The sequence below is a fragment of the Nerophis ophidion genome, linkage group LG13 (genome assembly GCF_033978795.1).
Source record: "Nerophis ophidion isolate RoL-2023_Sa linkage group LG13, RoL_Noph_v1.0, whole genome shotgun sequence".
Lineage (NCBI taxonomy): Eukaryota > Metazoa > Chordata > Actinopteri > Syngnathiformes > Syngnathidae > Nerophis > Nerophis ophidion.
In genome coordinates, this window is record NC_084623.1 from 48,254,740 (window position 1) to 48,280,229 (window position 25,490).

Genomic DNA, 25,490 nt, shown 5'->3' on the forward strand with positions numbered 1-25,490 from the left:
CTATGAGAAGGAGAGACAAGAAAGAGTGGGAAGAGCATGTAGTGTAATGCCCGCAGCTAAAAGCAACTGCGTGAGAACATATACTCGAATATCACGATATAGTCTTTGTCTATATCACACAGAGACAAACACGCGATATATCGAGTACCGTATTTTTCGGATTATAAATCGCAGTTTTTTTCATAGTTTGGCCGGGGGTGCGACATATACTCCGAAGTGACTTATGTGTGAAATTATTAACACATTACCGTAAAATATTAAATAATATGATTTATCTCATTCGCGGAGGAGACGAAGAAAATGTCAGAAATCGTCACATTCACGTCAACCAATGAGAATTCAGCGGGGGAGGGTCATGGCAGAAGTGCATTGTGGGTCATGGGATGCCAACTGCTATATGCTATATGCTACTGCCGTAGCTATTAAAATGGATCATTTCATCGCTGGCGGCAATTTACAGAAACTGAGAAGGGCTGAACAAAAATGGCACAGAAAAGGAAATCATGTTCTGCAGATTACAAGCTGGACGTAGTGAAATATGCAGCAGTAAACGACAAGAGGAAGCGGTGCATACCTTTGGAGTTGGCAGAGTTGTTTAGAAGCGACATCGAGGAAGAAGATTTCATCGGATTTATCGATTAGGAGTGACAGATTGTTTGGTAAACGTATAGCATGTTCTATATGTTATAGTTATTTAAATGACTCTTACCATAATATGTTACGTTAACATACCAGGCACGTTCTCCGTTGGTTATTTATGCCTCATATAACGTAAACTTATTCAGCCTGTTGTTCACTATTCTTTAAAGGGGAACATTATCACCAGACCTATGTAAGCGTCAATATATACCTTGATGTTGCAGAAAAAAGACCATATATTTTTTTAACCGATTTCCGATCTCTAAAAGGGTGAATTTTGGCGTGTTAAACGCCTTTCTGTTTAGCCCTCTTAAAGCGACGACGTCAGTGTGTGACGTTGCCTAGGTATGAAAGCCGCCATTTTCATTTTCTCAAACACATTACAAACCCCGGGTCTCAGCTCTGTTATTTTCCGTTTTTTTTACTATTTTTTGGAACCTTGGAGACATCATGCCTCGACGGTGTGTTGTCGGAGGGTGTAACAACACTAACAAGGAAGGATTCAAGTTGCACCACTGGCCCGAAGATGCGAAAGTGGCAAGAAATCTGCCGCCAGACCCCCATTGAATGTGCCGGAGTGTCTGCACATTTTACCGGCGATGCTAAGGCAGACATGGCACACAGATGTATGGATAACCTTCAGATGCATTTGCAACGATGAAGTCAACAAAATCACAAAGGTGAGTTTTGTTGATGTTGATGACTAATGTGCTAAGCAGACATATTTGGTCGCGGCGTGACTGCCAGCTAATCGATGCTAACATGCAATTTGGGCTATAGCTGTATGTACATTTGAAACTATATTGCGTTTCCTTCCACCCACATTTAATGCGAAAAAAACACTTACCAATCGACGGATTTAAGTTGCTCCAGTGTCACAAGATGCGAAAGTCCTGATCTAAATGAACAGTGGCTTCGAAAGAGCGAAAATAAGGCACTTTAAAGCTTTTTTCAGGGATATTCAGGGACCAGTAAAATTTTGAAAAAAACTTCAAAAAATACAACAAGCCACTGGGAACTGCTTTTTATTATTTTTAACCCTTTTGAAATTGTGATAATGTTCCCCTTTAATTATTCTAAATTGCCTTTCAAATGTCTATCCTTGGTGTTGGGTTTTATCAAATAAATTTCCCCCAAAAATGCAAATTATACTCCACTGCGACGTATATATGTTTTTTTTCTTCTTTATTATGCATTTTTGGCCTGTGCGACGTATACTCCGGAGCGATTTAAAATCTGAAAAATACGGTAATTCATTCAAACAGATACCAATAAAAAAAACAAAAAAAAACACCAATGCAGATATTTGGTCAGTCCCTGGAGGTTTGTATATTGTTAGGTAATATAACTTACCATGTCGTATTCCTCTGGGTCAGCAGCCATTCCTTTCATGCCGTAGCGTTGAGCATCTTTAGACAATCTGTTGGCGAATTCCTCCGCTGTGCCCGTCTGAGAGCCATAGAACACAATGATGTTCTTGCCCTAGGGGGATGGGACAATGGAAAAAAAAAACATTTAGAGGGTAATAGAAATATACAATCGTGGTCACAAGTTTACATACACTCGGCAAGAATGTCCTATTAATTGTGGGGCCTTCAAAGGATTTGATGGGGATACCTCCAGTTGATATCCAACCATAACGATCACAGAAGCTTGTTGACGGCCACAAAAAGTGTTTTTGATGTGACAATTGACCAATTGACTATGTCAAAATGAGTTCAAACTAGTGCATGCAATGTTTTTGATTTTTTTTTTTTTTTAAATGTGTAAACCTAGTAAAAAATGAATAGTTCAAATAAATCATCAAATGCCATGAATTGGTAAGATATTAATTCCCATTATGAGTGCATGCTAAATTGTGTATGCAATCTGATGAAAGAAAGGTTTTAAAATTAGGGCTGTTCAGATCAATATTTTATATTATCCACAAGTGGGATCAGCCAATACCGATCGCGTGTATTAAGTCAACTGTACATTTTTCAATTTTTTTATGGTCAGAGCTATTGCCAATTTAACAATATCTAAACGAGTTCCTTGTTCTATTGTATTATATGCAATTCTTTGAGCATAGCAAAGTCAATAGTCCACAGTTACTAAACAAGAGCAAAAACTATCATCTACTATTCATTTAAATCATTAGTTTTTTTCCCCTCAAAGTCCTCCTTTATCTAAGAAATTATTCCCTGAGTTTGTAAACATCAACAAAAACAACAAAGATTTTGAGAGAAAAAAAAATCCACCCAATACCTCTAATATCCCTCATATACTAATACTACCCTTGGTATCGACACCATCGATTTATCCTAGCTTGCACACACGAGTTAAATGTTCAGCCTAATCTTCCAGTGATAATGGATATTTAAAGGCCTAATGAAACCCACTACTACCGACCACGCAGTCTGATAGTTTATATATCAATGATGAAATATTAACATTGCAACACATGCCAATACAGCCGGTTTAGTTTACTAAATTGCAATTTTAAATTCCCCGCGAGGTATCCTGTTGAAAACGTCGCGGAATGATGACGCTTATGTTGACGCGTGCTTGTGACGTTATCGGTTGTAGCGGACATTTCAGCCCAGCACCACACATGACTAAAAGTCATCACTTTTCATCGCATAATTACACAGTATTTTGGACATCTATGTTGCTGAATCTTTTGCAATTTGTTCAATAAATAATGGCGACGTCCAATAAGAATGCTGTTGGTGGAAAGCGGTGGATTGCAGCTTCCCTTTAGAACCCGAAACACAGCCGGTGTTTCTTTGTTTGTTGTGAAGCTTTAACACGGAGCGGTCAAGCGAACATGTTTCTCTACGTCAACCAGCAAGTTTTTGAACGGGAAAATTGTGATATTAAGTTGGCTCTTACCGGAGACTTCAGCGGATTATGCGACCTCCTCCTGCAGCTCAAAAAGGCAGCTGTGATCTTGGCTCCTCGGCTTCTCTCAGAGACACTGGCATTCACCGCAGCCATCCGACTTTCAAGTATGACTTTATAATCTCACTAAAACACTTAACACAATAAGAAGAGAAGGGATTTTCCGGAATTATCCTAGTAAATGTGTTAATTTACATCTGAAACGCTCCCACTGCCGCCACCTTTTCTTTCAATTTTTTTTATGTGCTTCACTCTAACTTTCCTCATCCACAAATCTATCATCCTCGCTCAAATTAATGGGGAAATCGTCGCTTTCTCGGTCCGTATGGCTCTTGCTGCTGGAGGATATGATTATAAACAATGTGAGCATGTGAGGAGCCCTACAACCCGTGACGTTACACGCACATCGTCTGCTACTTTCGGTAAAGGCAAGGCTTTTTTATTAGCGACCAAAAGTTGTGAACTTTATCGTAAATGTTCTCTGCTAAATCCTTTCAGCAAAAATATGGCAATATTGCAAAATGATCAAGTATGACACATAGAATGGACCTGCTATCCCCGTGTTAATAAGAAAATCTCATTTCAGTAGGCCTTTAAGATATTAAGAAATGCAGTTTATTTTCTTTAATGGAGGAGATTATTAATAGACTAGGGAAGGCGCAACACACTGTGTATGGAGACACAAAATTAACTGCTAGCCGGTTTTCAGAAATTAATGTGTCTGCGAGAGGGGATGTGGGTTTGTGATCGGCATTAACAGGCTTTAAATGGCAATGACGATTCTATTGTACATCATGAAAATTAACAGATAGGCACAGCCCAACCTAAAATAAAATAACTGAAACTGTACAATGTACAAGAAAAAATATGTTTACCCTTGGAGATATCTAGGACCTATTTGGGTCTTTTTATTGCCTTTGAAGACAACATCATGCAACAGAAGGTTAATAGGATGAAATATGGCAACAGGAGGAATTAATCTCAGAATTTGCATTGTCCGTCCTTTACGAAATTATTTTTAGCACAAACTATTGAATGAGTATACATTGGAGTTCCCCGAGACCCTATTGTCCCCCATTGACTCCCTTTTTTAATGGCCATTTTTCGATATACTGTAAAACTGTTTTTTATAATGTTATTTCCAAGAAAACCAAATGAAACAAAACATTTTCCTTTGAAATACGTGCAAATCTTATCGGAGGTGTAATTTGATCCCTCAACCTTGAGGTACCACCAGAGAACCACAAAGTACCATAATTTATAGTAGACACATGTGGTAGTTGCTTGGAATCTACCAACAACTTACATATAGTAAAAACAGTGTTGGCGAGTTGGTGGTAGCATAAGTGTTGAGTAGATGTGGTTAAATAAAAATATTGCGTGTACTGGCACGAATAATGCACAGTTTTTGTTTTTGCCATAAAACAAACAAAAGAAACCTACTCAACCTTGAGGTACCACCAGAGAACCACAAAGTACCATAATTTATAGTAGACACATGTGGTAGTTGCTTGGAATCTACCAACAACTTACATATAGTAAAAACAGTGTTGGCGAGTTGGTGGTAGCATAAGTGTTGAGTAGATGTGGTTAAATAAAAATATTGCGTGTACTGGCACGAATAATGCACAGTTTTTGTTTTTGCCATAAAACAAACAAAAGAAACCTAAGAAACTTGATATATCGACGGATAGCTTTAAAGTTGATCTAAAGATTTAAGCATTGAAACCCTTTTGGGCCCTCGGGAGCTGTAACATTACCGCATTTGGGGGATCTGTAAGGGTTATTAGAAATATGATACCTTTCTATAGTAGTTGGGTGGAAAAAGTCACATGCTGACAGAAAACTGGTGAACAGTTTTAAAATCCACTACACAGACCAACAGAGCCATGACAAAAAAAAACGTTATTTTCCACTTTCGTCAATGTATCTGAACAATTAGTGGCCCCCCAAAAAATCCCATTATCTCAAACCACACTCATTCTAACCACATTCTTTCAACTAACTCCAAAATATGAAGTAAGCGCGGTTGTACCAGCAGGGAGCCTGTCTCTTGCTCTGTTCAGCACTGAAGTTGACATGTGTTCTGAGTCTTACTGATCAAAAGAGCCGTTCTTTTAAGTGTGAATACGCCACACTTCTAGCGCATGTAACCACATGATGACGCATACCGAGAAGACGCTACATTAGGTACACCACAATTAAAGGAACTCCAACACAAGCACTACGTTCTACGTTGCCTTTACAAAGATAGTCACTCATAGGATTATCAATCACACAACATGTTCGTTATTATTGTGGCTTCTCGTCTGTAGCTTAAAGGGTAAGAAAGACTTCGGGCCAATTGGCAAATTACAGACACGGCTTAATACCTCAAGCGTCTCAAGTTGCTTGAGCAAATTTACATAAGCAGACTGTCCCTCAAACTACTTTTTCCTATACCGCTTATTCTCATTAGGGTCACGGGTATGCTGGAGCCTACCCTAGCTGACTTCAGGCAAGAGGCGGAGTACACTTTATACTGGTCTATACTGGGTATTACACAAGACAATAACCTGGATGTGTTCTCATTTAGTTTCAGTTCTCATTTTGGTGTCTTGCTCGGGGGTATGCTGTACACTGCTAAGGAAGCTGACTAGCACTTTATCCACTTTGCTTTCTTGAACCTGGGATGACCCTTTAATTTAGTGGTTCTAAAAACTTTTTACACCAAGCACCACCTCAGAAAAAAACTTTGCTCTGCAACAACCACCATAAAGACGAACATTAAAGGCCTACTGAAACCTACTACTACCGACCACGCAGTCTGATAGTTTATATATCAATGATGAAATTTTAACACTGCAACACATGCCAATACGGCCGGGTTAGTTTACTAAATTGCAATTTTAAATTTTGCGCCGAAATATCCTGCTGAAGTGTCTCGGTATGATGACGCGTGCACGTGATGTCACGGATTGTAGAGGACATTTTGTTCCAGCATCGTTCCCAGCTATTAAATCGTCTGTTTTCATCTCAAAATTCCACAGTATTCTGGACATCTGTGTTGCTGAATGTTTTGAAATTTGTTCAATGAACAATGGAGACATCAAAGAAGAAAGCTGTAGGTGGGAAGCAGTGTATTGCGCCCGGCTTTAGCAATACAAACACAGACGGTGTTTCATTGTTTACATTCCCGAAAGATGACAATCAAGCTTTACTATGGAACAGAGATGTCAAGCGAATACGGTTGGATTGGACCACACACAAAGTACAGTGTATTATGCAGCGATCATTTCGAAAGATCGTGTTTCGAAGAGGGTCCCTTGTAAAGGGCAGAGATAGGCATCGGCACCACCCGCCGAGTGGTGCTGAAGAAAGGTGCGGGGCCAACCTTCAGGTAGTACAGGACCATATAATCTCACTACAACACTAGTACCACAATATGCAGATAATGGATATTCCGGAATTATCCTAGTAAAAGTGTCTAATAACATCTGAATCACTCCCACTGCCCTCTAGTCTTTTTTTTTTCTTCCTAGTCCTTCACTCTCACTTTCCTCATCCACGAATCTTTCATCCTCGCTCAAATTAATGGGGAAATCGTCGCTTTCTCGGTCCAAATCACTCTCGCTGCTGGTGGCCATGATTGTAAACAATGTTCAGATGTGAGGAGCTCCACAAGCCGTGACGTCACACGCATATCGTCTGCTACTTCCGGTAGCAGACCTTTTTATTAGCGATCAAAAGTTGCAAACTTTATCGTCGATGTTCTCTACTAAATCCTTTCAGCAAAAATATGGCAATGTCGTGAAATGATCAAATATGACACATTGAATGGACCTGCTATCCCCGTTTAAATAAGAAAATCTCATTTCAGTAGGCCTTTAAAATACAGCAGTGTTGTAGTTCTAAGTATTCGTTAAAACCAAGTAAAAAAAACCCCCAAAAAACAAATATCCCAAAGCAAGTTGCACTCGACGGCCATTATATCCGGTCTCACCTATGGGGGGGGGTCACCCACATCTGCGGTCCTCTCCAAGGTTTCTCATAGTCATTCACATTGACATCCCACTGGGTTGTCAGTTTTTCCTTGCCCTTATGTGGGCTCTGAACCGAGGATGTCGTTGTGGCTAGTGCAGCCCTTTGAGACACTTGTAATTTAGGACTATATAAATAAACATTGATTGATTGATTGAAGTATATTTAATATTTTTGTATTGCATTACACACAGTTTGAACAGAAAAACTCTGAATAAACTTTAATCATGTGATTCTTTTGCGTACCCGAAGTGGTACACATACCAATTTTAATCTAGTCCTTAAAGGAGACTTCACTTTTTTGTAAATTTTTTCCATCATCAACAATCCCTATAAAAAAGACAAGAACACACATGTATTTCTCTTTATGTGCGTTCTAAATAGTGAAAAGCTGCTAGTAGGAGGCAGCTTACAATGCAAATAAATGGATTAATCTGTTCTGCATATAAGGTGTGTTAAAAACTTTGGAAAATCGCCAAACTTCATTTACATGCCTCGGCCTGCATATTAGCCAAGCTATAAACGCATTGTTATTGTAAGAGATAACACAGAAGAACTACTTTTTCTGGCATCACAACACACTTGCTCACACTGCTCCCCTGACCACTCGCGAGCAGCCACCTTGAGACGCCAATAACGTTGGCTGCGACCCGCCATAAAATAAAAAAGGAAGCTTGAGCTGATTCTGTAACGCCTTTGAGTGAAGCAAAGTTAATTCTTAGCTCAATGTTTCTTAACCACGGAACCAGGGTCCATTGTTGGGAAGCGAGCACGCCCTCGAGGGTTGCCAAAAATATCTGGTTCTCAGCTGTATGGGCCTCAGTTGCAATACACTTTCCACCACTTGTGGCAGTAATGTGGAAGTGTTGAGCGAAAGTCTTATTGGAATTCCATCCATCCATCCATTTTCTACCGCTTATTCCCTTTTGGGGTCGCGGGGGGCGCTGGCGCCTATCTCAACTACAATCGGGCAGAAGGCGGGGTACACCCTGGACAAGTCGCCACCTCATCGCAGGGCCAACACAGATAGACAGACAACATTCACACTCACATTCACACACGAGGGCCAATTTAGTGTTGCCAATCAACCTATCCCCAGGTGCATGTCTTTGGAAGTGGGAGGAAGCCGGAGTACCCGGAGGGAACCCACACATTCACGGGGAGAACATGGAAACTCCACACAGAAAGATCCCGAGCCTGGATTTGAACCCAGGACTGCAGGACCTTCGTATTGTGAGGCAGACGCACTAACCCCTCTCCCACCGTGAAGCCCCTTATTGGAATTCCTTAAGCGCAAAAATTATGACTACATTGGTGAAAGCTGTATTTTCATTTGCAATTCAATTTTAGTTTAAGAAACATTAATATTTACTATTTTTAAACTAGAATATACTGTATATATTTTAGTACTGTGTAAATTGTATGTCAATTTATTTTTCATCAGTTTCACAAGTTCCTATTTTTGCAGTAAGAATGATTAGTATTTTTTTTTTCTAATCAGCCTGACCTAAGTCTTGATCATATTTTTGGTGATTAACACACATGGTTTTACATCATTTGACAAGGTTTATCATGTTAAGCTATAAAGAAGGTTAGATATATTTATTGAAATCGATTAAAATCAACAGTAAAATTACTGATTCAGTGTTAATATTTGAGTGGGGCCCTCTGTAGTGGAAACATTGGGCTTAAAAAGTTAAGAATGCCTTGGAGTGTAAATCATGCATCTCACCTATATAGCAGGAGGTTGTGGTACCAAGCCGAAAAGTTGGTTAACTTTAAAAAGCCTGGTGCTATTAACTTTATATTATATGGCTCTCAACAACAAAAAGGCAGCACAAGGCCAGTGAAGCATTTTTTTATCTGAGGAATGAGGGTTATTTGGAATTTTGCAGCTCAAGGAGAACCGGTACTGAAAGATACAACCATCCCATCAGTCAACATTCCGGTGTAAGATGCTGTTTTTTGTTTTTATTTGAAACATCTAGCAATAGTGCTACGTGATAACGGTCCAAGGCTTTCACCGATTCTGCCTTTAGTGGTAGCAAACACAGAAATTGCTCTCTTCCCCAATGTGGTTGCCATTTTTTTCCACAGAGAGCATTGCCACCAATCTATGTCAAAACAATGTGCCTTGGAAAGAAGTTACAGAAATGCTTAAAATGACCAAAATAGAGTGCTTTATAATTGGAAACTGTCGTATCCCTTTTTTTTTTTTTTACTAAATTTCACAGAAAAAGGGAAGGCCTGCATGTTCTTGTCTCATAAGAATTGTGGATGGTGGGCAAAAATCCCCCCAAAAGTACCTGACTGAGCTACTTTGGCCCCACTACATTGCTTTAATGTTACCACCAATGGACATCATTATTAACATTAATGATCTTCAACACGACATTGTTGGAATCAACAGAACTTACCGTTTTCTTCATTTTCTCAATGAAACTCGTCTCTCTCGTTGTGGGCGCTCTGGAAGGCAAAACATGTCGAACGTATTAGGATAACATTGACGAAGGCATGCATAAACAATGCTCTGGGGAAATGTGCAATAATATGATTCAGATATTTTGTAATGAAAACATTTTTAAAGAAAATATATATATATACATATATATACACACTTACATACACACAATAGTTAATAATTTAGCAGATTACATCATTGCAACAAGTTATGAGCGATATTTTATCACTACAGACCATACCACACTGTTGTTCAGTAGCAGACAACCAAAGCAGTAAGTGACAAAAGGATGTGCTCATATCAAAGCAACAGACATCAGAAGCAAACTGAGGTAATACAGCAAAATAAAAGGTAGTGCCGCTTAATTCAGAATCACAGGGGCTGAGGGTGCAGCTGCATTGAGGAATGAACATGACGGTGTTAAAAAAAAGGGTGTATAATGGTAGGCATGATAACATATGAAGATACACTATACTGACAAAAGTATTTGGCCCAACCACAGGTGTATAAAATCAAGCTCTTAGGCATGGAGACTGTTTCTACAAACATTTGTGAAAAAAATGGGCCATGCTCAGGAGCTCAGTGATTTTTAGCGTGGACCTGTCATAGGATGCCACCTGTGCAACAAATCCAGTCATGAAATTTCCTCGCTCCTAGATATTCTTAAGTCAACGGTGGGCTTTATTGTAAGAAAATGGAAGAGTTTGGGAACAACAGCAACTCAGCCACGTAGTGGTAGGTCACGTAAATTGACAGAGAGGGCTCCAAAGCGCAGAGTGCAAAGACTTTCTGCACAGTCAGTTGCTACAGAGCTCCAAACTTCACGTGGCCACCCAATTAGCCCACGTACACTACGCAGAGAGCTTCATGGAATGGGTTTCCATGGCCGATCAGCTGAATCTAAGCCATACATCAACAGGTCCAATGCAAAGCGTTGATGCATTGGTGTAAATCTCGTTGCCACTAGACTCTAGAGCAGTGGAGATGCGTTATCTTAAATGATGAATCAGTTTTTCAGTTCAGTTTATTTTCAGTCTAACAAAAACATATTCAAACATGGATCACGATTCAAAAATGAATAACATGACTGAAACAGGCAGAAGCAGAAAAGCTTATATGCCCAACATAAATTTTTTTACATTCAATTAGGTTACCTTTTCTAATAATTTTGTAATACAAAGAGAAATATAGTCATTCAGCATTTACATTTAAGTTGCCCTTCAACAAATAATACAAAAATATGTACTTACACACATACACTTTTTTGTAAAAAGTTAAACATACATACCTTCTAAATACAACATTTAACCAAACAAACATAAATTTCTAGTTCACATAACTTTTTAAAATACATTGTGACATGTTCTTTTTGAAATTAAATACTGAGTCACTCATTTTTATTTCTTTACCAACAGAATTCCACAAATTAACACCGAGAAAGGATAAACATCTACGTTTAACAACTAATCTTGCTTTTGGTAAAATAAACTTAGATTCATCTCTTAGATTGCATTTGCTGGTCTGTAGAGAGAAGTATTTTTGAATTCCTTCTTGAAGAGTATTTATTTTTGCTTTGAACATTATCTGTGTTATTTTATAACAAACAATATCTTGGAATTTCATAAGTTTTGATTTAACAAATAATGGATGGGTATGGTCATAATATCCTGCTTTGTTTATTAGCCGTACAGCTTTTTTTTGCAGCAAAACAACATCATTAATTATGGTTTTAAAAGTGGTTCCCCAGAGTTCTACACAGTATCACACTTTTCCATCGGCAATCTGATAGACCAGTCTGGGTTTGGAGGTTGCCAGGAGAACGGTACATTTCGGACCGCATTGTGGAGGAGGAATTATGGTGTGGGGTGGTTTTTTAGGAGTTGGCCCCTTAGTTCCAGTGAAAGGAACTTTGAATGCCCTAGGATACCAAAAACATTTTGGACAATTCCATGCTCCCAACAATGAGGGAACAGTTTGGAGCGGGCCCCTTCCTCTTCCAAGATGACTGTGCACCAGTGCACAAAGCAAGGTCCACAAAGACATGGATGACAGAGTCTGGTGTGGATGAACTTGACTGGCCTGCACAGAGTCCTGACCTGAACCCGATAGAACACCTTTGGAATGTTTTAGAACAGAGACAGAGCCAGGCCTTCTCGACCAACATCAGTGTGTGACTTCACCAATGCACTTTTGGAATAATGGTTGAAAATAAACACACTTCGCAACCTTGTGGACAGCCTTCCCAGAAGAGTTGAATGAGTAATAGTTGTAAAAAGGTGGACCAACATCATATTGAACCCTATATATAAATTGATTACAAATCGTTACAAAAAAGAATCACGATTAATTCGAAACAAGCTTCTTTTTTTTTACACCTGTTTATTTATGTTCTGTTTCAGTTTCCCCCAAAAGAAGGCTGGAAGCAGTTTATAGAGCTTCAAGGTGCCCACCCATGTCTGTGGTCATGTAGGTCAGCTTCTCCTCTTTCAGTCGCCATCTTTCAAGCCCTTAACCTTAAGTTATGTTTGGAGCAAAGAGGTCCCTTCTTGAGATGGTGGTGTGAAAAAAATGTGTTTGCCTTGCTTTAACTAGTCTTCTGATACTTGCTTTTATATCAATCATGTCATCCACCAGCTAATCTGAAACAATATAAAATATTGTAAGAGCCTGACTTTTTTCCAACGCTTTGAACCATCCGGCTTATAAAACAGTGTGGTTAATTTATGGATTTTTCATAAAACTCATGCAAATCATGTTAATTTTTGTGCTATGGCACTATCTTTCGGACAAATTCTCTCACTGCACGTGCTGCTGGGTGAATGGCTACAGTGTTTCCTGCTGATTAAAACTTTGAACCGGAAGTACAAGTGCCTTTCCGTCTTCTAATTTTCCATAGTGTTTCTACTCGTATGGATTCTTCATTCATCACACCAAGCAACTTTGTAAGGTTTACAATACAACTAAAACAATTCTTACTTACTAAACCGTCCCATGTGTGATGACTGCAGGAGTGTTTTCATGCATACTTCTATGTGTTATTGTGATGTAATGAAGTTGGAGTAGCGAGTATTAGCTAGTGAATGTCTGTGTTAGTATTATTAACTTACAATGCCATTCTTTTCGTATTGTATCAATCCTGTAAATCCCTCGGCAAATTTACAAAGATGTTCTGTTTAGCTGATTGATCAGCTGTTTTACTGCCGTGTGACAGACATCGTTTGGAAACTATTAAAAAGGTATGTAACATTTACAAAATCTTTCTGTGTAGATAACTAATTTCACAATGGCTTATAGTCTGGTGCAGCTAATATATGGAAACACTATTTTTCTTCAAAAATGCAGCTTATAGCAGTCCAGAAAATACCGTACTTAAGGAGATTTGCTGGCCTTCAATTGGACATGTATAATGCTTGTAAATCCTCATTTATCCAGAATGCCCAGCTTAGCCAAATTGCCTTAAAACTTAAGGAACCAATTACAACTCAGACGTGAGTATTGGAGGCCAAACACCATAAAAGAGGCTCCTGTGGTTAACACTTGTACTCCGGATTGAAATGTAAAAGCAGACGTCTGCCCTCAAGCTAATGCATTCCTGGGAGATTTAACAGAGACTTCTACAACGTTATCTCAGATGGTCTAGGGAAATGTCTGCACTGATGTAACCAACTGAGCACACGGGGGGAAACTAGTGTTGTCTGGAGAAAGTTCTTGAACAAAAACCCCAATTTTTGTTGTGCTGCAGCCAGCTAAAACATTTTGCTTTCGAGCTCTCCTCTCTCTCCCTTAACATTCTTGTGTCTCTCTGTCACAAAACACAGCGGAAACCTAAAAGTATTTTTCATTTTTTTCTTGGGTCGAGTTAGAACTTTTGACACCCGTGTGTGAAACCGAGCATGGAGAAACATGTTTTTAAACCATTTTGGTGTTTAGTCGAACAAGCTCACGGACCCATGCCCAGTGTGACCACGTGAGTCTTGTGTAAGCTATGTTTTTCTTTTTCAATGCATCAGGCTGAACACTACATTGTGTGGCCAAAAATATTTTTTTCCATTATCTGTTCTGCAACTTTCTGCAAAACATTGGGGAGAAACCAAATCGGTTTCACCGATATGCACGTCAAAGTGCGTTATGAGGTATAAACGAAGCATCGGTTATAGCAAGCAGGTTACTAACCTCTCGGCAGCATCTCTCCTGTCCTCTGGCAGGGAGAAAACACAGCCCATGGCATGTAGCCCTGCAACTCAGCACAGCCACTATCGCCGTTGGCAAGGAACCGCCGCACGCCTCAAAAAGCAGGTTGTCGACACTTGACGACCACAAGATTGGTCCAGAAAGACGCTGAAAAGCTCCACAAAGAGAGGTCTGCCTCTACCTCACCGGCTCCAACATTATCTGAACTCGGTCTCTTCCTGTGCTGCTCCCGGAATCCTGTTACGTCTGTTTCTCATAGTCCTCAACAACAGCACGAGCCCTGTCAGTGCCTGGACACAATGGTGGGAAACTGACTTTCCCATAAAATGTAGCAGAGCTGCAGACCCCGCACTTTTGACTCGCGCCGACACACACTGAACCACTCTGGGGCTGAAAATACCTCTCTCCCTCATCCCCGCCCCCTTTTCCTCTCCAGCCTGAAAGGTGTTAGGCACGAAAAAGTCTACAAGATCCATTCCGAGGATTTGGCTAGTCAACTAACCAAAGCCCCTCGACCACTGACGGAGCAGGGAGGGGGGGGAGGCTGAATGGTAGTTTTTTTTTTGTTTCCTCCAAGCCCCCACCTCGCTGGAGAAGAGAGGGGGATGCCATTGCTATGGCAACTACATTTATCATAAAAGGATTCCATTTGTGACAAGGCCCTGCTCCAATGGCAGAGTGGTTCGGCTGACGCGCACACGCACAAAAGAAAAAAAGGCAGGGAAGAGGGGAAACATTGGGGGGAAAAGTAACTGGGGGGGAAAGAAAGGGTTGCTTGTCTTTCGCCTCAACTTTCCACCTTTGGAGAGGCCTCACAAAAGACGCTTGGCTCACCGCCTTCTCGTGAGTTCAGGGCCAAAAACAAAAGCACAGGAAATACATGGAAGACTACGCCCCCTTCGAAACACTTAGGTAATCATCACTCTCTTAAATAGGGGGAGAGCAGGCTTTCATTTTATGCCTCCTTCCTGTAACCCTGCCTCTGCACATATAGCATAAAAGACTTCTCCATGGTCATCCCTGTGGTATTTATGCGAGGTCAAGATCTTACAAACTCAACAGTTTCTTCAGTCGCTCAGCCTATCGTAAATTCCAGACTGTTAACATCAACTTTTCCTATGCTTTGAACCCTGCGGCCTCATAAAATGGTGCGGCTAATTAATGCATTTTTCTCCGCTGACGGCCATAATGCAAATAGTTTACAAAAAACAAGCAAAGACACTGAATAGGTGTGTTAATGATTGTGCTATGGTGCCATCTTTTGGACCAGTTCGCTCACTGCAGGTGTTGCAGCACTGCGTTGACCAGGAGGGTCAAACTCATTTTAGCTGAAAGGGCCGCATGAATGATAATCTATTCCCACGCGGGTCAGACTGGTAAAATCACGGCATAATAACTTAAAAATAAAGACAACTTCAGATTCTTTTCTTTGTCTTACTTTTATCACTTGGGAAGCGCATTGTGATGCGTGTTTTATTCAACCCCGGGATGCAAAGGACCAGTCGGACAGGACTTGCAGGTAAGGGCTTGATTCTATCCAGAAAATAACAACACTGGTACAAAACAGACAAAAATCAACAAAAGAAAAGTGTGCCGAACGCACGGGAAGCTAAGGCTAGTACTTAGCACGGAATTGAGAGGTTAAAGGGCAGCGTTCCGAACGCACGGGAAGCAAAGGAAATACTTAGCACAGAGACCAGAACTAGAAACATCAACGTGAGTGTTGCTTACCCCAAACAAAGGACCAAGGTGGAACGACGGGAGAAGGCAGGCTTAAATAAGGAAGTAATCAACAAACACAGGTGCGCGTCAGGAAACAAGTAGCAGGTGGAACAAATCAGAAACTATGGTAACAGAACAAACCAGCAACTAAGGTAAACATTAGCAGAGTACGATACAAGAAAAACTCACAACCAAAACATAATATGATCCGGGCAGCAGATAATTACAACTTTGGCCAAAAATAGAACAAGTACATTCTGAAAATGTACATACTAAAAATAATCCTCTTGTCAAAACACTTGACATAAGTTGAAAACGCTGAGGAAAAAATTGCTACACAATGAAGAACACATTGAACTTAGACTTTGTCCCAGTTTTTGTACAAAGCCATTAAACTTTAAGCACTTCATGTTTAGTATATATTTGGCAGTTTATGAAAAATGTTTGGAAAAGCAACCAATTGTTTCCACAAACCGCCGCATTGTTGAAATCCGCATACTGTCACAACACATTCATTTATCATCATTGAAGAACTACAATTATAATTAAACATGGTGTCAGTTATCAATGTGGCTTTAATGAACAGAGCCTGCCGAGACTTAAGACTTTGATTTAATTCTTCCACTGTAGCCTTTGTTCCGTGTCCATATTCTTGTCTTTGTCTTTCTTAGACGTTTCATAGTGCCTTCTTAGATTATCTTCTTTCATTACAACCACACTTTCCCAAAAATACAGCATAACGTCTAAATGTATTGCAATTTACCATTGGTTGCTAGACACTACCAGGCGAGCTGCATATTGATCATTTTAGCATTTTTTATGCCAAGTTTTACAGTTATTGAGAGAAACTATGACCTTTTATCAGAGACCATTTTTAAGTCTGCACAGTTGGACCGGATGTGACGTACAGCATTATTATTGTGAAGGCCGCAAGTGCGTGGAAAGAAGCTCCTGAAGGTGGTCGCGTGGGAACAAGGCCCCTCTTGACGAGGCTGTTGGCAACTGAAAAGTGCCTCTCAAGCGTCTCCTTCTCTTGCACTCCATGTTACAATGTCCTCGGTTACGATACTTCACTATTTGGAGGGCTTTAACACTCACTTATTTGTGACAAAGTGTCACACTCCACTACAGCTCTGCATCCTACAGCTGAAACGCTGCTGTTGTTGTCCAACACCTAATTCAGTGTCACTTAAAAAAATGCTTGACTGTTGACACCTTGGCTAGTTTTAGTAAAAATCGATTATCTCTCGCCTTCTCCTCTACTGCGCCTTTTTTTTTATATGTAACTCCATCCATCCATCCATCATCTTCCGCTTATCCGAGGTCGGGTCGCAGGGGCAGCAGCCTAAGCAGGGAAGCCCGGACTTCCCTATCTCCAGCTACTTCGTCTAGCTCTTCCCGGGGGATCCCGAGGCGTTCCCAGGCCAGCCGGGAGACATAGTCTTCCCAACGTGTCCTGGGTCTTCCCCGTGGCCTCCTACCAGCTGGACGTGCCCTAAACACATCCTTAGGGAGGCGTTCGGGTGGCATCCTGACCAGATGCCCGAACCACCTCATCTGGCTTTACTTTGAGCTCCTCCCGGATGGCAGAGCTTCTCACCCTATCTCTAAGGGAGAGCTCCGCCACACGGCGGAGGAAACTCATTTCGGCCGCTTGTACCCGTGATCTTATCCTTTCGGTCATGACCCAAAGCTCATGACCATAGGTGAGGATGGGAACGTAAATCGACCGGTAAATTGAGAGCTTTGCCTTCCGGCTCAGCTCCTTCTTCACAACAACGGACCGATACAACGTCCGCATTACTGAAGACGCCGCACCAATCCGCCTGTCGATCTCACGATCCACTCTTCCCCCCACTCGTGAACAAGACTCCTAGGTACTTGAACTCCTCCACTTGGGGCAGGGTCTCCTCCCCAACCCGGAGATGGCACTCCATATATGTAACTAATTCTCAAAAAGTTTTACTAAAAATCGATTATCTCTCGCCTTCTCCTCTACTGCGCCTTTTTTTATGTGTATATCTAATTCTCAAAAAGTTTGAGTAAAAATCGATTATTTCTCGCCTTCTCCTCTTCTGTGCCTTATTTTTATATGTAACTAATTATCAAAACTGCGCTAATAATAAGTGTTTCCGAACGTCCTCCGCAGTCACGTATGAGTCCATAGCGTTAGAAGAAAGGGGAAGCTGTCGAAACAGTCATGATTGATTGAGCCTTTTGGTGTATTTTTAAGCCCACAAATTGAAACAAAAATAAATAAATATGTATTTTAAATATAATGCATCTTTATAAATCGTATTCATGTGGCGTTTTGGGGCCCCGGTTAACTGCCTGTGTTTGCCTAATGCGGGGGTCGGCGAGCCGTAGCGCCGCCCTAATGGCTCCATGGAGATTTTTCAAAAATGTATGACAATGGAAAAAAATGAGTAAAAAAAACAATTTTGGTTTTAATATGGTTTGAGTTTGAGTTTGAGTTTATTTCGAACATGCAACATCACAATTTCCAGTTTCTCTTTTCAACATGTTCGAAAAGGAGTAGGAAGAAGCAGAGCTTATTTAATCTTACCCCTTTTCTTTACATAACAGTTGCTAAAACATTTGTTCACTTCCTGTTCTCAATGTATTCACAATGTATACTCCATAAGTAATAAGTAATCACAATACAAATAAATAAATAATTGGTGAAGTAAGTTTTATTCCATACGATGAGATAAGTCAGATTATTTTGAGAATGAATGGGTGAGTAAAATCAGAATGTTTATCACATGGTTCTTCATTTTTGTACTTTGTAATCACTTCCAGTTTGAAGAGTTTCTTGGAGTGGATCATATTAGTACATTGTTTGATTGCTTTGCTTAATCCATTCCATAATTTAATTCCACATACTGATATACTGAAGGTCTTAAGTGTTGTACGTGCATACAAATGTTTTAAATTACATTTTTCTCGAAGATTATATTTCTCTTCTTTTGTTGAGAAGAATTGTTGTATATTCTTGGGAAGCAGGTTATAGTTTGCTTTGTGTATAATCTTAGCTGTTTGCAATTCCACTATGTCGTGGAATTTCAGTATCTTTGATTCAATGAATAAAGGGTTTGTATGTTCTCTATAACCAACATTATGTATTATTCTAACTGATCTTTTTTGTAACACTGTTAGTGAATGAAGTGTTCTTTTGTAATTATTTCCCCATATTTCTACACAGTAACTCAGATATGGTAACACTAGTGAGCAGTAGAGAATATAAAGTGATTTTTGGTCTAGAACATATTTGGCTTTATTCATTATTGATGTATTTCTTGCAACTTTATGTTGTATATTTTTTACATGAGATTTACAGTTTCTGTAGGATAACAAACATTACACAAACCTCCCTAAATTTTTGAAATCCCACTGTTTATATGAACATGCTTCACTGATGAGAGTATTTGTAGATGTTTTGTCCGACTAATTTCGGTGGTCATTGAACTCACCACAGTTCGTTTACATGTACAATGTCTCTGACGCCGCTACAGAAAGACGTGTTTTATGCCAGTCCTTTGTCTAATTTTGTCCACAAAATGTTTTATGCTGTGCATGAATGCTCAAAAGTAAGCTTTGTTGATGTTATTGACTTATTGGAGTGGTAATCAGGCATATTTGGTCAGTGCATGACTGCAAGCTAATTGATGTTAGCGTGCTATCTAGGCTAGCTGCATGTACATATTGCATCATTTTGCCTCGTTTCTAGAAGTGAGTGAGCGCAAAAACTTGGCTGTGAGTGGAAGGACCCAGAATGTAATTTAGTTGCGGTGCAAACTAAAAAAAGGTGCATGCTCTTTAGCGCCGCCCTAGTGGCTCCCTGGACCTCTTTCAGAAATGTGTGAAAATGCAAAAAGATAAAGAAAAAAAAATATTTGTTTTAATATATACACTAAATTCGCCCTAGTGTGTGAATGTGAGTGGGAATGTTGTCTGTCTATCTGTGTTGGCCCTGCGATGAGGTGGCGACTTGTCCAGGGTGTACACCGCCTTCCGCCCGATTGTAGCTGAGATAGGCGCCAGCGCCCCCCGTGACCCCAAAAGGGAATAAGCGGTAGGAAATAGATGGATGGATGGATATTTTCTGTAGGAGGACAAACATGATACAAACCTACCTAATTGTTAGAAATCCCACTGTTTATTATGTTATACATGCTTCACTGATGAGAGTATTTGGCAAGCACCGTTTTGTCCTAATTTCAGCGATCCTTGAACTCATCCTAGTTAGTGTACATGTACAACTTTCTCCGATGCTGCCACAGAAAGACGTGTTTTATGCCACTCCTCCTGTGTCTCATTTTGTCCACCAAACTTTTCATGCTGTGCGTGAATGCATAAAGGTGAGCTTTGTTGATGTGATTGACTTGTTGGAGTGGTAATCAGGCATATTTAGTCAGTGCAGGACAGCAAGTTAATCCATGCTAACATGCTATTTGGGCTAGCTGTATGTACATATTGCATCATCATGCCTCGTTTGAAGGTATATTTGAGCTCATTTTAGTTTCTTTACTTATGTCCTCTGTGTATGTAATTTATATTTGCATGTCTCATATTGGCTGCATTTCTGATAGTTGTTTGTGTGCCATGTTGTTCCAGACCACAGCAAATGCTACCCAGCTTGTAATGATTGTAATAAATCCACAAAAAGAAATCAGCCTCCCATTTCCTTTAACTTGGACATACACATCTTTACCTTTGGCTATTCTAAACCAGTCATTTCAAGGAGTTATCACACCCTCCGAGAAGCCTCTGTTTTACTCATGTTTTCTAATGTTGTAAAAATGTGTAAAACAAATAGTAAATTTCAACATTTCTGTCAACAAAAGATTTGTGTCAGCCTGCAACAAAATCATTTTGATAGTCAGCTAATATATCTAATACAGACAGATCATGTGTTGTCTTCATTAGAACACTTATTGGATACAAGGATTTTACTTTTTGGAGGCTATAGACACATTTTTGGGGGGTATTTTTTGGTCCAATATGGCTTTTTCAAAATTTTGGGTTGCCGACGCCTGCTGCCCTAATGGTATGTTTGCCCCTGAATAGTCTTCTACAAATAACTACCCACTTATTCATAAAGATTTTGTATTGAGTATGTGTGCAGAGTGTTTCATTTATCATTCATTTGTATTTACATATTCTATTCATTGTATTTAATTTTCTATTAATGTGTATATAATCACCGACTGAAAAGCTTTCACACTTTTGACAGAAGGGAAAAGGCAGCCGATGTTTTTTTGTTTTTTGTTTTTACACACTTAGTTACGCACGTTTCTTGTATATGTATTCTCCCCTCTAGCCTACAGACACGCCCACTCTGTGTAAGAGAGGCACAGGTGGCGAGCTCACTACTTACAAGGCGGACTTTGCCATGATGCCTTTTTTTTGGCTGTGTGAACATGGAGTTTTACTATTGCGAACGTCAATCTATAAATCCATCAATCTTGTGTGTGAATGACTGAGCATTTCATGGAAGCTGCTTTTAGACTCAATCGTGGCACCCACCTGTTCCTGATTAGTGGGATGTTCCAAATACGTGTTTGATGAGCATTCCTCAACTTTCTCAGTCTTTTTTGCCACTGGTGCCAGCTTTTTTGAAACATGTAGCAGGCATCAAATTCCAAATGAGCTTATATTTGTAAAAGATGACAACATTTTCCAGTTTGACGTTAAGCATCTTGTCTTTGGAGTCTATTCAATTGAATATGGGTTGAAAAGTATTTGCAAATCATTGTATTTTGTTTTTATTTCCGATTTACACAACATAAATGATAAATAAATGGGTTGTACTTGTATAGCGCTTTTCTACCTTCAAGGTACTCAAAGCGCTTTGACACTACTTCCACATTTACCCATTCACACACACATTCACACACTGATGGAGGGAGCTGCCATGCAAGGCGCCAACCAGCACCCATCAGGAGCAAGGGTGAAGTGTCTTGCTCAGGACACAACGGACGTGACGAAGTTGGTACTGGGTGGGATTTGAACCAGGGACCCTCGGGTTGCGCACGGCCACTCTCCCACTGCGCCACGCCGTCCCAAATTTCTGGGGTTTGTAAGTCGCGGGGGCAGAATGCTGCACGGCCAGAATCCGTGCAATTGTGCAGCTTGTTTTTATTTATTCATCTTTATGTATGAGAGAATGGAGCCCGAACTTAACAAAAAACACAACCCATGTTTAACATTTAATGGGGAACTGCACTTTTTGGGGGGGATTTTGCCGATCAGTCACAATCATTTTGAGAGACATATTTTTAGGATTCTAAAGATAATAAAATGCTAGCAAGATAATGCTACTTGGAGTCTCCCATGTTGCCTTCAAAATCTTAAAAATCAACGTCAAAACGCTCCATCAACGTGTTACATACACAGTGCAAGTATAACTATAATGTAGTAACAGACATGTTCATAACAATATGTAATATGCACATTATTTTCTGTATTTTTGGTAATTTTAAACAATACTGGAACTTCTTGCCTGGGCTCATTGGGTTGCCCATCGCCACAGACTTCTAGCTTCTGACAAAAAATATGTGTTCTACTTCCACCAACTAATGTGTGTGTGTTCTAATCATGGCAGACTTGGTAAAAATGGCTATTTTTGGACAAATGAGGATTCCCAACCTTGTCTTTTTGAAGCTGAATATACAGAAGATGAACTGCTGTTAATAGAATCTTAGCTACCACAAACAGTGGGTGATGCTACTTTTTGAGAGAGATCCAAGGTCACAGGATTTCAATGTTATGTGCAGTGATTTCTCCAGATTCTCTGAAATTTTTTGATGATATCACAGACCGTAGATGGTGAAATCCCTAAATTCCTAGCAAAAGCTCGTTGAGAAATGTTGTTCTTAAACTGTTCGACAGTTTGCTCACGCATTAGTTCACAAAGTGGTGGGCCTCGCCCCATCTTTGTTTGTGAATGACTGAGCATTTCACGGAAGCCGCTTTTATACCCATTCATAGCACCCGTTCACCTGTGTGAGTTACCAAATAAGTGTTTGATGAGCCACTTGTGCCAGCTTTTTTTAAACATGTTGCAGGCATCCAATTCCAACCGAGCTAATATTTTGAAAAAAAAAAAAAAAAAAAAAAAAGACATTTTCCAGTTCAAACGTGAAGTATCTTGTCTTTGCAGTCTACTGAATTGAATATAGGTTGAAAAGGATTTGCAAATCATTGTATTCGGTTTTTATGTACCATTTACACAACGTGCCAACTTAACTGGTTTTGGGGTTTGTACGTTATCGTTTTGAGTAATTGTCCTGTAATGACTAAGGGTGACCCAGTACAACTTTTTAATTTCCACAACAATATAGAGCCTTATGTATTGGCAAACACAGATATTGAGCCAAATCGATATTAGCACGAAATATACATACTTTCATTATTTTGTAGGGTGAATTGTTATAAAAGGCTTTATCAAGTGAAATGAGTCAAACAGAAAAATGGTAGATCACTAACCTATTTATTATCAACAATCTGAAATGGACTTAACTGCTCCCAGTGCCACCCACAATGGTTTAAATGTAACTTAGATATTGGGTTTCACTAAGTAAAGCGCTTTGAGTCACTAGAGAAAAAGCGCTATATAAAAATATTTCACTTCCACTTATGCTGTCTTTTAAGGGGAACTGCACTTCTTTTGCCGATCATTCACAATTTCTATGTAAGACAAGAATAAATAGGTATTTTTTTATGCATCCTGGTTTGTAATTTACGGGAAGTTTGAGCTCGCCAACAATGAAGCTAATGGGAGACATTGCTTCTATTGCATCCAGAACATCCAAAAATGGCCAACAACACTCCAGTTACATGTTGTGACCTAAATAATGACCAATTGTTGGCGATATTGTTATTATAAGGAACTACTTTCAGCAGTGCATTGATCACTACTGCAGCTATTGACATAATGAGCTGGTAAACTGCTGAATTGCCTCTGAGTTGGTGGAGTGGTAACTGTTTTATGGCGACACCTAGTGGACACTATCAAAGCTAAGCTCATGAACCAGTACGTCGAAAAATGCAGATAAAAATGCAGAAAAATGCGCTTATTACTGGATACTTCCTAATAAGCTTCTTTTTGGGAAACTTTGTATCTACTTTGTGTTCATCATGTCTTCTTTGAAAAGAGTAAATTATTTAAAGATATAGATGTTAACTGGCTGTCCAGCTTTGCACAAGTAAACCCACTGCATGACTGCTTGTATTAGACATTTAAGACACAAGCTAATATAATAGGATATATCAGATTGGGACACTAGTAATGAAAATCATGCTAATGCAATTATAATCAGTGAGTATCATTTTGCATCATCAATTTATCTGGCAAGTTATAATTAAGCGGTAGTACCTTTTCATATTTCTTTAAAAAAAAAAAAAAAGGTTTTGAAGTTTTTTTTTAGAGAACACTCACATTGTTTCAAGCTTCTTGAATTCAGGAATGGATTCAGGCTTCTTGCGGGACATGAACCAATAGATGACAAGGCCGACGATCAGGGAGAAGAGGAACAAGTCAAGGTTGCTGAAAAGGGGCTCGTCCTCATCAGTCATGGCCTGTGTGTGGGTGGTGGTGGTCTCAGCGTCCATGTCTGCCATCCTATTTTTAGGAAAACAGAGAGAAAATTTGAAATAAACAAACTAAATGTAACTGTTTAAAGAAATCTGTATGGAACTACAAATAAATGTACACATACATACACAGTATACATACATATGTATGTGTGTGTATATATATATATATATATATATATATATATATATATATATATATATATATATATATATATATATATATATATACATACACATATACATACACACAAACAATGTTTCCAGATGAGTTGGGAAATTGTGTTGGATGTAAATATAAACGGAATACAATGATTTGCAAATCCTTTTCAACCCATATGCAATTGAATGCACTACAAAGACAAGATATTTGATGTTCAAACTCACAAACTTAATTTTTTTTTTGCAAATAATAATTACCTTAGAATTTCATGGCTGCAACATGTGCCAAAGTAGTTGGGAAAGGGCATGTTCACCACTGTGTTACATCACCTTTTCTTTTAACAACACTCAATAAACGTTTGGGAACTGAGGAAACTAATTGTTGGAGTTTTGAAAGTGGAATTCTTTCCTATTCTTGTTTTATGTAGAGTTTCAGTCGTTTAACAGTCCGGGGTCTCCGCTATCGTATTTTACATTTTTGATGGGAGACAGGTCTGGACTGCAGGCGGGTCAGGAAAGTGCCCGCACTCTTTTTTTACGAAGCCACGCTGTTGTAACACGTGTTGAATGTGGCTTGGCATTATCTTGCTGAAATAAGCAGGGGTGTCCATGAAAAAGACGGCGCTTAGATGGCAGCATATGTTGTTCCAAAACCTGTATGTACCTTCCAGCATTAATGGTGCCTTCACAGATGTGTAAGTTACCCATGCCTTTGGCACTAATGCACCCCCATACCATTACAGATGCTGGCTTTTGAACTTTGCGTCGATAACAGTCTAATGGTTTGCTTCCCCTTTGATACGGATGACACGAT

The 25,490-nt window shown here is 39.6% G+C and overlaps 1 protein-coding gene across 2 annotated transcripts in view; it reads right to left on the bottom strand.

The window, feature by feature from the left end:
• The window catches only part of porb (P450 (cytochrome) oxidoreductase b), a 69,746-nt gene that overhangs the window by 27,624 nt on the left and 16,632 nt on the right, over nucleotides 1-25,490 (bottom strand). Inside the window, exons 2-4 of one of the 2 annotated variants that reach the window (XM_061919143.1) lie at nucleotides 24,360-24,542; nucleotides 9,960-10,008; nucleotides 1,993-2,121 (exon numbers count right to left, since the gene is read on the bottom strand). In XM_061919143.1, coding sequence (XP_061775127.1) covers nucleotides 1,993-2,121; nucleotides 9,960-10,008; nucleotides 24,360-24,541 — 360 coding nt within the window. In that variant the 5' untranslated portion in view covers nucleotide 24,542. Of the gene's footprint in view, nucleotides 1-1,992; nucleotides 2,122-9,959; nucleotides 10,009-14,176; nucleotides 14,574-24,359; nucleotides 24,543-25,490 lie in introns of those variants that run through there. The other variant, XM_061919144.1, reaches the window with a different exon arrangement.